Raw genomic sequence first — 12,073 nt, forward strand, 5'->3', positions numbered from 1 at the left:
CTTTTAATCGGATAAAGAAATGGGAAGATGCGATCTGTGAAAGATAATATCTTGATTCCTCGACCATGAAATAGAAATGGGTATTTATAGTGGTAGAGAGGACTTCTTCCCATACCGTGTCGAGGTCTATTTTAGGTAAATTTCCTTAAATTCTTCTCCAATCACTGCAAGTTCGGGCTGGATTTCTTGTCACATCTAATCAAACGGCGAGATTCTAGCATATTTACAGATTATTCACGCTTTTGACATGTGACAAAGTTCTTAGGATAGGAACATGACACTTGGGCCTGAGATTCATGTCACGAGCACCTGTGCTTGACAGAACCCTGTTCCGGACGCTGGTTGGGCTCGGATACCTGTGGTTTGGTTGAACGCTGTTCAGGGCTCGACTACCAGGGCTCGGCCACTAGGGCTTGGCCGAGCCCTACCTCGGGCGTGGCCGAGCCCTAGAGCCCTACCTCGGGCTCGGCCGAGCACCAGGGCTCGGCCACTAGGGCTTGGCCGAGCCCTACCCTGGTGCTCGGCCGAGCTCTGTCCAAGACTTGGCCGAGCACCAGGGCTCGGCAATCAGTGGTTCGGCCGAGCTTGGTGCTCGACCAATGTGTTCAAGAAGAACGGCTGAGCTCGTTTAGAGATGGTACCGAATTCGGACGAGTCGTGCCCGATGAGTTACGTTTAAGGTCCTCGGGATGAAATAGGACTCAAGCGCGGTTGAATATTTGGGGCATCAGTAGTAACCCCCCCTTGTGGTATAAAAGAAGTATTGAATTTTAGACCAGTAAATTGCTATGATTGAGCTTTAAGCCCTTGAGTTCAATATTGGTTGCGAGAAGATCTAGACCGTTCAAGTTATTTGAAAGATTTTGGTTGGATAGGATCAGACGATGGTACGGATCCCGAGACCTTTGAACAGGCATGATCCTATTCGTCTATTCTTGATTTAATCGGACGGCTCTCCTTCGTCTTACCTTCTTATAAATATGGCCTTCCCTTCATTCTAAAATCTCACCATTCTCTCAATTTCTCTCCCAAGTTACAAAGTGTCTCCCGCCCTTTCGACGTTCTCGGTTCGGCCAACTGTCTTGAGTTCTGTAACCTCTCGCTCCCAACTCTGTTCTTCTTGACAACTTTGGTAAGTTCTTCTTCCTGTGTTAATTGCAATACTTTGGTTAAGGCATGGATGAAGCTATAGGCACTTCTTCCCCCTCCCCTTCGAGGACTTCGGTGGAGCTTCCCTGGTACGAAATTAAGGCTTCGATCCTAGGGTTCGATGATGTATCTAGGATTAGAGAGTTATCGGGATTATCTTCGGATATTGATATTCCGATCCCTGAGATTACAGATAGGGCTCATCTCCCCCCGACGGATATTGCACATTTTACTTGGACCAACTGGAGATGGGTCTTCGGTTTCCTATCCACAGGATAGTTCAGTGCCTCTGTGATCACTATCTAATATGACCTAGTCAATTAGCTCTCAATTCCTTTAGAACGCTTCTGGCTTTAGGAATATTGCTTAGGTATTTCGATATACCCCTCTCCGTAGCCTTATTAGATCGCTTTGTGAAAATCAAAAGGAAAGAATTTGGTCGATTTTACCTATCACCCCGGCCCGGGTGTGATTTTTTGGGCGGGAACCCTTCATCTCACAAAGGTTGGATGAACAGATATTTTTATGTGGAGTCCGAGCCTCTTCCTTGGCACTGCGATATGGCTTGGGCCGAGCATTTAACCCTTAGAGATCCCCCCGCACCAGGCGTGCCATCGACCTGACCCGCTTCCTCGCTAGTATCTCGGAAAGATGTTTTGACGTCAAGAGCCTGGTCCAGGATGATCTTCTTTGTGAATTTAGGTTCTGCAAAAAAGGAGTCGAAGTGGAGGGGGACATAGGTATATTTTCCTCAGCCTTTCTACTTTTCCATCGAAAACCCATATAATGCTGACTCCATGTTTCTTCTGCTTCTTATGTCTCCCCTTCCCCAACATCTTCATTTTCTTCTTTTTTTTTATTTTATTTTTACAAACAAAAGGATCATGAAGTCGGAAATGCTCCAAAACATGAAGAGGAGGAAAGCTGAGATAGGAGTCTCTTCAAAATCCTCCACTGCTGAGGCCAAAGGGAAACAAAAGAAAGTGCCCATGGAGTCTGATGGGCAGCCAATGAAGAAGACTCTCCAGACCACTGCCTCGTTCCCGACTCCCCAAGGCTCTGGGAAGAGGATACACAGTCCTTCCCCGTTCGTGACCACCATGATTCCGAAGAGGTTGAGCTGGAGGCACCCCTCGACCATGGGACCTCCTTCATAGCCCATCCTTCCAGACCGGACGCACTAAATTTTGTTCGGCACCTGGTCTCCTCTGAAGATCTTGCCGTGGTGAAGGCTGCCACCGACCTTCAAGCCATAGAGGCTATGTCTCTTAACTTTATGCAGGTAACTAGTTTTGTTTCTTTCGCATCACTAGTTTTTTTTTTTTATGTGTGCCTTGGTTTCGCAGGCTCTGGTTTGGGGGGAGGCGAAGTCACTGGTCGGATATGTGGAGCTCGGGAGATGGCTAGTTCCTCCCAAAAATCAATGAATGATGTCCTCGGTCGACATGGGGAACTCATGAAGCGGATGGAGGATCTCCACACGAAAAGTGAGGCAGAGAAGGTGGCTTTCCTAGCCGAACTCGAAGCTGCCCGAGCTCAGGCACAAGTCTTGGAGGACAAAGCCGCTTGGGCTGAGCAGAAGGCACTTCAATTCGAGGAACAACTGCGGAAAAAAGACCATGAAGCCGAGGCCATGTGGCTTCAGAAGAAGGAAGAGTTCATCCACTTTTCGGAATTTGATTCGCTGTGCTCGGACAAAGCCACTTCTTACTTCGAGCATGGGTTTAATGGAGGTATTGCTCAAATACGGGCCCACGGGTATTCCGAAGCCGAACACCCTTTTTCCTTCCTCGATGTGTTTAAGGCTTTGAAAGACATGCCTGAGGAGGAAGGGATGGGCAACAGAGAATGAAGGCCCAGACATCCGGGAGGAAGTGAGGGGGCCCGCCGAACAATGCCTTTTATTTCTCAAGCTCTTCTTGCTCAATACATTTGTATTCCTCGTGTTCTATGTCTTTTTCAGTCAGGTTTCCCAATGTTTGAAACTATGTCTTTAATTTTAAGTGACTAAGTAAATGTTTCGGTTTCCTTTATATCTCATTGTCGAATGTGGTATCGAATTTTTCTCTTGTTTTCGAGCTCGAAACCGGGCTTTAAATCATGTCGAGTGCGAGGTCGGACTTTCTTTTTATTGTCGAGCGCGAGGTCGGACTTTTAATCGTGCCGAACGCGAGGTCGGACTTTCTCTTTATTGCCGAGCGCGAGGTCGGACTTTTAATCGTGCCGAGCGCTAGGTCAGACTCTCTTTATTGTCGAGCGCGAGGTCGGACTTTTATTTTTATCGCCGAGCGCGAGGTCGGACTTTTATAGGTTTATTTCGATTAAGAAAGTTTATATATCAACGCCCAATCTTATTCATGATTTTGAAAATAAATACATAATTTCATAAAATAAAAGACAAAACTAACATGATGGGTTGAGACTATGACTAAGCATAATATTTCTTCAAGTGTTGTACGTTCCACGGGCACTTGTTTTCTTTCCCTCAGCATCTTCTAAATAGTAAGCTGCAATTCCTGCTTTCCCAATAACTTTGTAGGGTCCCTCATATTTCGTGTCTAATTTCCCTCTCTCTCCCTGAAACTGGATTATCTTCATGACCAGATCTCCTGTTTCGAACAACCGGGGCCGCACCCTTTTGTTATATGCTCGAGCCATCCTCTTCTGGTAAGCAGCCATCCGAACAGCTGCTCGATTTCTCTTTTCTTCTACTAGGTCCAAATCCATGGCCCTCCATTCATCGTTATTTGGTCCATATCCTATCACCCGAGCACTTTCTTGTCCGATTTCTGCTGGCAGGACAGCCTCAGTACCATACACTAAGTTATACGGTGTTTCTCCAGTTCCGATCCGAGCCGTTTTTCGGTAAGCCCACAATACACTAGGTAATTCCTCTACCCATTTCCCTTTAGCAGAGTCCAGACGTATTTTAAGAGCATGCACAATGGATCTATTAGTGACCTCGACCTGTCCATTGCTTTGGGGATAAGCCACCGATGTAAATATCTGCTCTATCTTCATCTCCTTACACCATTCCCGAATTTTAGAACCAGAAAACTATCTCCCATTGTCAGATATAAGCCTCCTTGGTATCCCAAAACGACACACCAGGTTCTTCCATAAAAATTTTAAGATCTCTCTTGGCTTTCGCCCATTTAGAGAAATAATCTACTGCTACTAATAAGAATTTCCTTTGACCTGTGCTTATGGGAAATGGTCCCACAATGTCTATGCCCCATTGATCGAAAGGGCAGGGGGAGACAACTCACCTCATAAGTTCGGCTAGTTGCCATTGTAAATTAGCATACTTTTGACAATTATAACAGGACCTCACCATCATTAGCGCGTCTTATTTCATGGTTGGCCAGAAGAAGCCTGCCATCAAAGCCTTCCAAGCCAAAGCTATACTCCCGAGGTGATTACCACAACATCCTTCGTGGATTTCTCGAAGCACATAATCAGCTTCTTCTGGACCCAAACACTTCAAGAGAGGTCTAGAAAAAGACCTCTTATACAGTATTCCATCCAAGAGCGAGAAACGGAGTGCTCTCCTCTTGACTTCTCGAGCTCTTTTTGGTTCAGCCGGGACTTTCCCATGACATAAGTATTGCTGAATCTCGTATCTCCAATCTTCTTCCAACATATCTACTTTCTCAGCTTGAAGATGATCAATTTGCGAGACAAGCTCTTGTCCGACTAGCTCTGGTTCCGTGGGATGATCAAGAAAACTGGCCATCTTGTCCAACCTATCTGCCGCTTCGTTCTCAGTTCGAGAGATTTGTTTCATGATGAACTCTGAGAAGTCCTCCTTAGCTTTTTCAATAGCTTGGGCGTATCTGACCATTTTCTCATTTTTCACTTCGAACTTACCCTTAATTTGCTGTATTACCAATTGAGAATCAAAATAGAGGACGGCCCGAGTAACACCCATGCTTCGGGCAGCCCTTAGTCCGATCAAAAGTGCTTCGTATTCGGCCTCGTTATTGGAGGCTCGAAAGTTCAGCCTCACTGCCACCTTGGTCTCTTCCCCCCAAGGAGATATCATCACGATTCCGACCCCACTTCCTGTTCGACAAGAAGAACCATCCACGAAGATCTTCCATTGTTCTTCCTCCGATACTTGAACAGTTTCCGCCAGAAAGTCGGCTAAAGCCTGGGCTTTAATAGCAGTTCTAGGCTCGAACTTGATATCGTATTCACTGAGCTTGGTAACCCAATTAATCAATCTTCCAGAGGTATCTGGATGTGAGACAATCTTCCCCAGGACGCTGTTAGTGAGGACAGTGATAGGATGTGATAAGAAATAAGGCCTCAATTTTCTGGCCATGATGACGAGGGCCAAGGCCAACTTTTCCTTAGTAGTATAATTGAGCTCTGCCCCCTTTAAAGCGTGACTCACAAAATAGACTGGCTGATGAACTGCATCCTCTCTTCTGACTAGAACCGAACTTGCAGCCTGAGGAGTGACTGCCAAGTACACGAAGAGCTCCTCTCCAAGGACGGGTTTGTTCAAGATAGGGAGTTCCCTAAGATAAGTTTTCAGCTCCTGCAATGCTTTCTCACTCTGATCGTTCCATTCGAAATTTTTAGTTTTCCGAAGTACCTTAAAGAATGGGAAACTTCGATCTGCGGATTGAGATATGAATCGGGCTAGAGCGGCGATCCTTCCTGTCAATCGCTGCACTTCTTGGATGTTTCGAGGAGAACCCATAGAGGATAGTGCTTGCACTTTTTCTGGATTAGCCTCAATGCCTCTGCGAGTCATCATGTACCCCAAAAATTTCCCCGTCTGAACCCCGAACACACACTTGCTAGGGTTCAGCTTCAACGTGTACTCCCGCAGAGTCTTAAAGGTTTCATCCAGATCCGTCACAAACTGGTCGACGACTTTGGACTTGATCAATATATCATCCACATAGACCTCAACGTTCTTCACAATCTGATTTTTGAAGACCTTATCCATAAGCCTCTGATTGGTAGCGCCAGCATTCTTTAATCCAAATGGCATTACTACATAACAGAATGTCCCATCAGATGTGATAAAACTGACCTTGCTTCTGTCCTTTTCCGCCGAGGGAATTTGGTGATATCGTTGATATGTATCGAGGAAACAAAGGAGCTCGTGTCCTGCCGTGGAATCGACCAATTGATCTATCCTCGGGAAAGGATAACAGTCTTTAGGGCAAGCCCGGTTTAAGTCACGGAAGTCCACACACATCCGCCATTTTTCAGCCGACTTAGAAACCAAGACCACATTAGATAACCATGTCGGGAAATAGATTTCTTGAATGTGTCCTGCTCTTAATAAATCCTGCACTTGTTCCTTGATGATAGCGTCTTTTTCGGGGCCGAAATGTCTATTCTTCTGTATCACAGGTCGGCATTCGTTCAAGACATTCAACTTATGCTCCATCACCTCCCTCCTAACCCCTTGGAGTTCGGACGGACACCAAGCAAATACATCTTTATTTTTCTCCAAACATTGGACCAATTGTTCTTTCAAGGGCTCTTCCAAGGTCCGAGCTATCTTCATGACTCCAGATGGGGGATTTAGGATAAGCTCCTCACACACGTCTTCCGAAGTAATCTCCCCTGCTTCTTCAATTATATGTAATTGATCGAATCTCCTGGATTCAGGTCGACTTTGATGTTCAATTTTAACCGATTTCTGCTCAACCCTTACTTCTTCCACATGACATTTTCGAGAAGTCTTCTGATCTACCTAACCTCTCCTACAGCTTCTCCGACGGGGAACTTGATTTTCTGGTGTAGAGCCAAGGCGATTGCCATGAAAGCGGCCATGGCTAGTCTCCCCATGATAACATTGTATGATGAAGGGGCATCAACTATCACAAAGTTGATAATTCGGGTCTTTCTAGTATCCCCACTCCCCAAAGAGAGAGGGAGATTGACGACTCCAAGGGGGTGTATTGCATGCCCCGTGAATCCAAACAAAGCCGTGGAGATAGGCTCTACCGTGTTTCGCCCAAGTCCATCTGATCAATTGCTTCTTTAAACAGAACGTTGACAGAACTTCCGGAGTCCACAAAGATATGAGCAACCTCGTAATTGGCGATCATAGCTCGGATAATCAAAGCATCATTATGTGGATCAGCCACTCCCTTCATGTCTTCGGGTCCAAAAGTAATCATTGGTCCTGAGCGTGTTCTAATGCTACTAATCTCCATGTTCTCCAACCTTCTGCTGCTAGCTTTCCTGGCCCGGTTGGAGTCTCCGTCTGTAGGCCCACCCGATATCATATTAATTACCCCTCGAGGGGGTGGTTGTTCCCGAGGTTCTGCCCTCCGCATGTTCGGGTTAGCATTTTGAAAATTTTTCCTTTGATTCGGAGCCATTCTCCTTTCAGGATGACTTTTCTCCCGAGTTCTCTTAGGGGGTCGGTGCTCACCACCTGGACTGGCTAGAATTGCTTTCATTTCTGGATCTCTCTGGATGATCCGTTCTATTTCTTAATTCAAATGATGACATTCATCGGTAGTATGACCATAATCCTTGTGAAATCCAAAATACCTTTCTGACCTGGGATTACGAGGTCCTCTGTCACTACTCCGAGGTCTTCGAATGAGTTGTCGTTCGTCACATAGTTCCAATGCTCGGGCTTTGTTGACTTTCAAAGGTGTGTAAGCGGCGAATTGCCCAAGCAGCGTAGGTGGTTCGAAACGTCCGACCCTTGGCACGAGGTCGGTGGGTCGAACGTCTCGCGTAGCTTTCGCTGAGGCCTTCGGTTCACTTTTCCTAGCCATTTGTACTTCTTCCACGTTCATATACTTCTCTGCTCTCGCCAAGAGCTCTTCGAAAGTAGATGGGGGCTTTTTCACCAACGACTTGAAGAAATCACCACCTCTTAGCCCTTGTGTAAAGGCACTGATCAGTATATCCGGAGTAGCCGAGGGAACATCGATGTCCATCTTGTTGAAGCTCTTAACAAAATCTAGTAGGCTCTCCTGTTCTTGTTGTTTGACATTGAACAAACTCAGAGCCGTCAATGGATGTTTCTTGCTGCTTGCAAATTGGTGGAGAAAAGCTCTTCCGAAGTCTTGAAAAGTTTTGATGGTCCCCGGCCTAAGCAAATTGAACCACTGTTGGGATGACCTGACCAAAGTGGTTAAGAAGACCCTACATTTGATCGGGTCTGAGTATTGGTGCAGTAATGTCGCGTTCTCAAACCGGGATAGATTCTCTTCCGGATCCCCCGAGCCGTCGTATTCTCCGACGTTAGGGAATTTGAAATTTTGAGGCAATTCGGCAGCTAATATCTCGGCCGAGAAAGGGATCCCCCGAGCCAGAAGGGGTGGAGGAGGGGGTGCATTCCTCTCTTCTCTAAAACGTTCCATCTCTTCCCTTAATCTTTGTATCTCTTGCCTCTGAGCTTCACGATCCTCTCCTGGAGGAGGATTGTTGTCTGGTCTTTGGGCCAAGAATTGTTCGACAGTCGTTGTGATCAGCCGGACGAGCTCTGCCATGTTGGATGTTGGTTGATTGTCCACTCCCAATCGACTCCTGGTACTTGCCATCTTATCTCTCTTTCAAATTTCCCACAGACAACATCAATTGATGATACCAAATTTTCTCTGGGTTCGGTCTGGTGAGCTTGAGCTTCAGATCAACAATGTTTGAACCGGAACGGGTGGAATACTACCGGTCTATACAGACTAATGGATATTGGAAGACTTCGTAAACTTTTTCGGCGTGACCACTTTGATCTTTTAATCGGATAAAGAAATGGGAAGATGCGATTTGTGAAATTTAATATCTTGATTCCTCGACCATGAAATAGAAATGGGTATTTATAGTGGTTGAGAGGACTTCTTCCCATACCGTGTCAAAGTCTATTTTAGGTAAATTTTCTTAAATTCTTCTCCAATCACTGCAAGTTCGGGCCGGATTTCTTGTCACATCTAATCAAACGGCGAGATTCTAGCATATTTACAGATTATTCACACTTTTGACATATGAAAAAGTTCTTAGGATAGGAACATGACACTTGGGCCTGAGATTCATGTCACGAGCACCTGTGCTTGACAGAACCCTGCTCCGGACGCTGGTTGGGCTCGGATACCTGTGGTTCGGTTGAACGCTGTTCAGGGCTCGGCCACTAGGGCTCGGTCGAGCCCTACCTCGGGCGTGGCCGAGCACCAGGGCTCGGCCACTAGGGCTCGGTCGAGCCCTAGAGATCTACCTCGGGCTCGACCGAGCACCAGGGCTCGGCCACTAGGGCTCGGTCGAGCCCTACCCTGGTGCTCGGTCGAGCTCTGTCAAAGACTTGGCCGAGCACCAGGGCTCGGCCATCAGGGGTTCGGCCGAACTTGGTGTTCGACCGATGTGTTCAAGAAGAACGGCTGAGCTCGTTTAGAGATGGTACCGAATTCGGACGAGTCGTGCCCGATGAGTTACGTTTAAGGTACTCGGGATGAAATAGGACTCAAGCGCGGTTGAATATTTGGGGCATCAGTTTTGTTTTATGTTGGCTCAAAATCGCTCCCTTGGATTCTTGCAGTTGTCATTTCCGAAATCATACCCCATGACCACCAGATGCCGACAGAGCCCCAAAATCCACCATTTCTTTAGATCGAAAATTCTAAAATAAGTACCAGCAACAAGTTTAGAAAGATTATTTGGCCAAATCACCACTTCATCAAATGTAGCAGGAATACTAGCTTCTAACAATTTCACCTCAAGGCAACTAGAGAGTTCAGTCAAATATGTATGTTTGACATTTTTCTGCAATGGCCCCCACAACATGAGCTGCACCAACCTTGGTGTCCCATTTTTTACTATGTAAATATTGAGATTTGAGACACTTTGTTCAAGAGGGAAATAAGGTGACGAGGATGTGATTTGGTGATTTCCCCTATCTGCCTTGCCTCTAAAAACCTTGTCGCTCTAGTTGAAAAATGTCCAGCAAGGTAAACAGATGATGCGGCCGCACGACTTATGAACCATAATTTATGATTTTATCATATTCCAATGTTACACCTTATTTCTACATATATTACATAAAACATGGGATGGGAGATAACATGGTATGTCTTGTGATTGCTTTCTGGAAATGAGTATATCCCACCGCCGTTTGTTTTTTTTTCTTATATCAAATTCTCGTGGGGAGTTAGGCGATTTTGTGCTATTTGGTCATTAATTAGCCTTAGTGATAGGATCGGGTAAAGGTGAAAGAATGTTTAGAATGGAGGTTGAATAGACACTAACAATTTTCACAACCTTTGCTCTTTTGATGAGTCAGTTTAGTGATAAACTGATATTCGGGAATCTTATAAGTTGGTATGAATCGGTTAACAATAAAAGTGCGGAAATAAACTAACTGATAGATAGAATAAAACCTAAATAAGAAGACACAAGATTTTATGGATGTTCGGAGATTTCAAACACTCCTACGTCACATTTTCTATAACAAAGATAGGATATTCACTTAAAGACTTTGATCGATACAAAGAGTTGTACAGACCCACTTCAGTTTTGGACTTAACAATGCCAAACTGAAACTCATAGTTACAAACTAGTTTACAGTACTCAATTGGATTTGAAATAATTTTGCACAATTGATATCTTCAAGATCAAGTATTATAACAATAACAGTTTGTGGTTGTGAGCTTGAAGTATAGCCTTGAATGCTATGAACGCATACAATAAGCGTGAGCAAAGATTTCAGCATAGTAATGTTAGAGTAGATGTCCTGCAAGCCAACGGTTGGCTAGAGAATTTATTGACTCAGTTGTAATAATAATCTTTATTTTAATATAATTTAAATTTTAATGGTCTTGTTTTACTTTATCTGTATACCTATGAAATCAGCATAGATAAAGTCCTCGATTATACTTTAATACAAATGAATCGTAATTCGACGTTGAAACTCATATGTAAACACTGTATAATCTAAATTTGTTCCTAGTCGATTCAGCCGTCTAAAACATGGATAAAGGTCGCTTGAGCTCGAGACTAGAATCTGTGATGTTTTGTACCGCGTTTCTTGGTAGGGGCATAGAGATGTCCAAACATGCAGATGGGTAGTCATATGATGATTATACCGAACTATCATCCCTCGGACTTTCCAAGTGGTTATCATGCATCGAGAGGATAAGTCCGTGATTATGATAGTACACCATTAGTCCTTACGAACAGGAACAAAACTGAGTCTCAATATGCTAAGGTTGTGCTTTGACTCATTTACCGACTCCAGGAGAGTCATCAAGTGGCGAGATTGGGTACAGTTGCGACACATGTAGGAGCCAGTGCATTGTAGTCTGGAATTCACCGCTCACCTACGGGTGTGAATATCCTATGTGATATGATGAAATAATAGTTCATGGAATCTCTGGCCAGAGTATGATATGTACGTTAGAGAAGGAGTTCTCCAATTGTACATGCGATCCCACTATTTATTCTCAAAGATGTGTCACATGGTTATCGAATTATTATGCAACCCTCGATGAACCAATGTTTGTAGATTCGATCGGGATATATGAGATGAAGGGATCGTATTGTACGTTAATCATAATCGACTGGTTCTTGCAGGCACTATCAGTGATGCCTAGGGAGTCATGGGGCGATGCTACTAGACGCTCTTACCATGATTCGATGGGTTTAATAAGAAAATAGTTTCTGATATTCTCATGATCAAATGTTGGTGCATGGAATGGGGCAAATTAAGGTAAGCCTGAATAAAGGATTATATCCTGAATCACAAAGAGTTGTGAACCCACGGCTAGTTGTATCCCTGAACCATTGAAGGTCACACAAGCACTGGTTTACTTGCTCCCGTTGAGATAATAAATTCAATAAATTGAATTTATAAGAAATAAGTTTGATATGATCAATCGATAAGCTTATAAATAAAGTTTATAAATGCTTATAGAAATTTTTTAGAGCATGACTGCTAAAACAGTCAAAA

At 44.6% G+C, this 12,073-nt stretch overlaps 1 protein-coding gene across 1 annotated transcript; it reads right to left on the minus strand.

Annotated features, from left to right (window-relative positions):
- Positions 1–7,619: 7,619 nt before the first annotated feature.
- Positions 7,620–8,684, minus strand: LOC142519766 (uncharacterized). Its single transcript, XM_075622794.1, has one exon. It carries the CDS (start codon positions 8,682–8,684, stop codon positions 7,620–7,622), a length of 1,065 nt encoding a protein of 354 aa, XP_075478909.1.
- Positions 8,685–12,073: the final 3,389 nt, after the last annotated feature.

Source organism: Primulina tabacum, chromosome 11 (assembly GCF_025594145.1).
Source record: "Primulina tabacum isolate GXHZ01 chromosome 11, ASM2559414v2, whole genome shotgun sequence".
NCBI lineage: Eukaryota > Viridiplantae > Streptophyta > Magnoliopsida > Lamiales > Gesneriaceae > Primulina > Primulina tabacum.

Coding starts and splice junctions, on each gene's coding strand:
- LOC142519766 (XM_075622794.1), bottom strand. CDS start 8,684: ATGGCAAGTACCAGGAGTCGATTGGGAGTGGACAATCAACCAACATCC.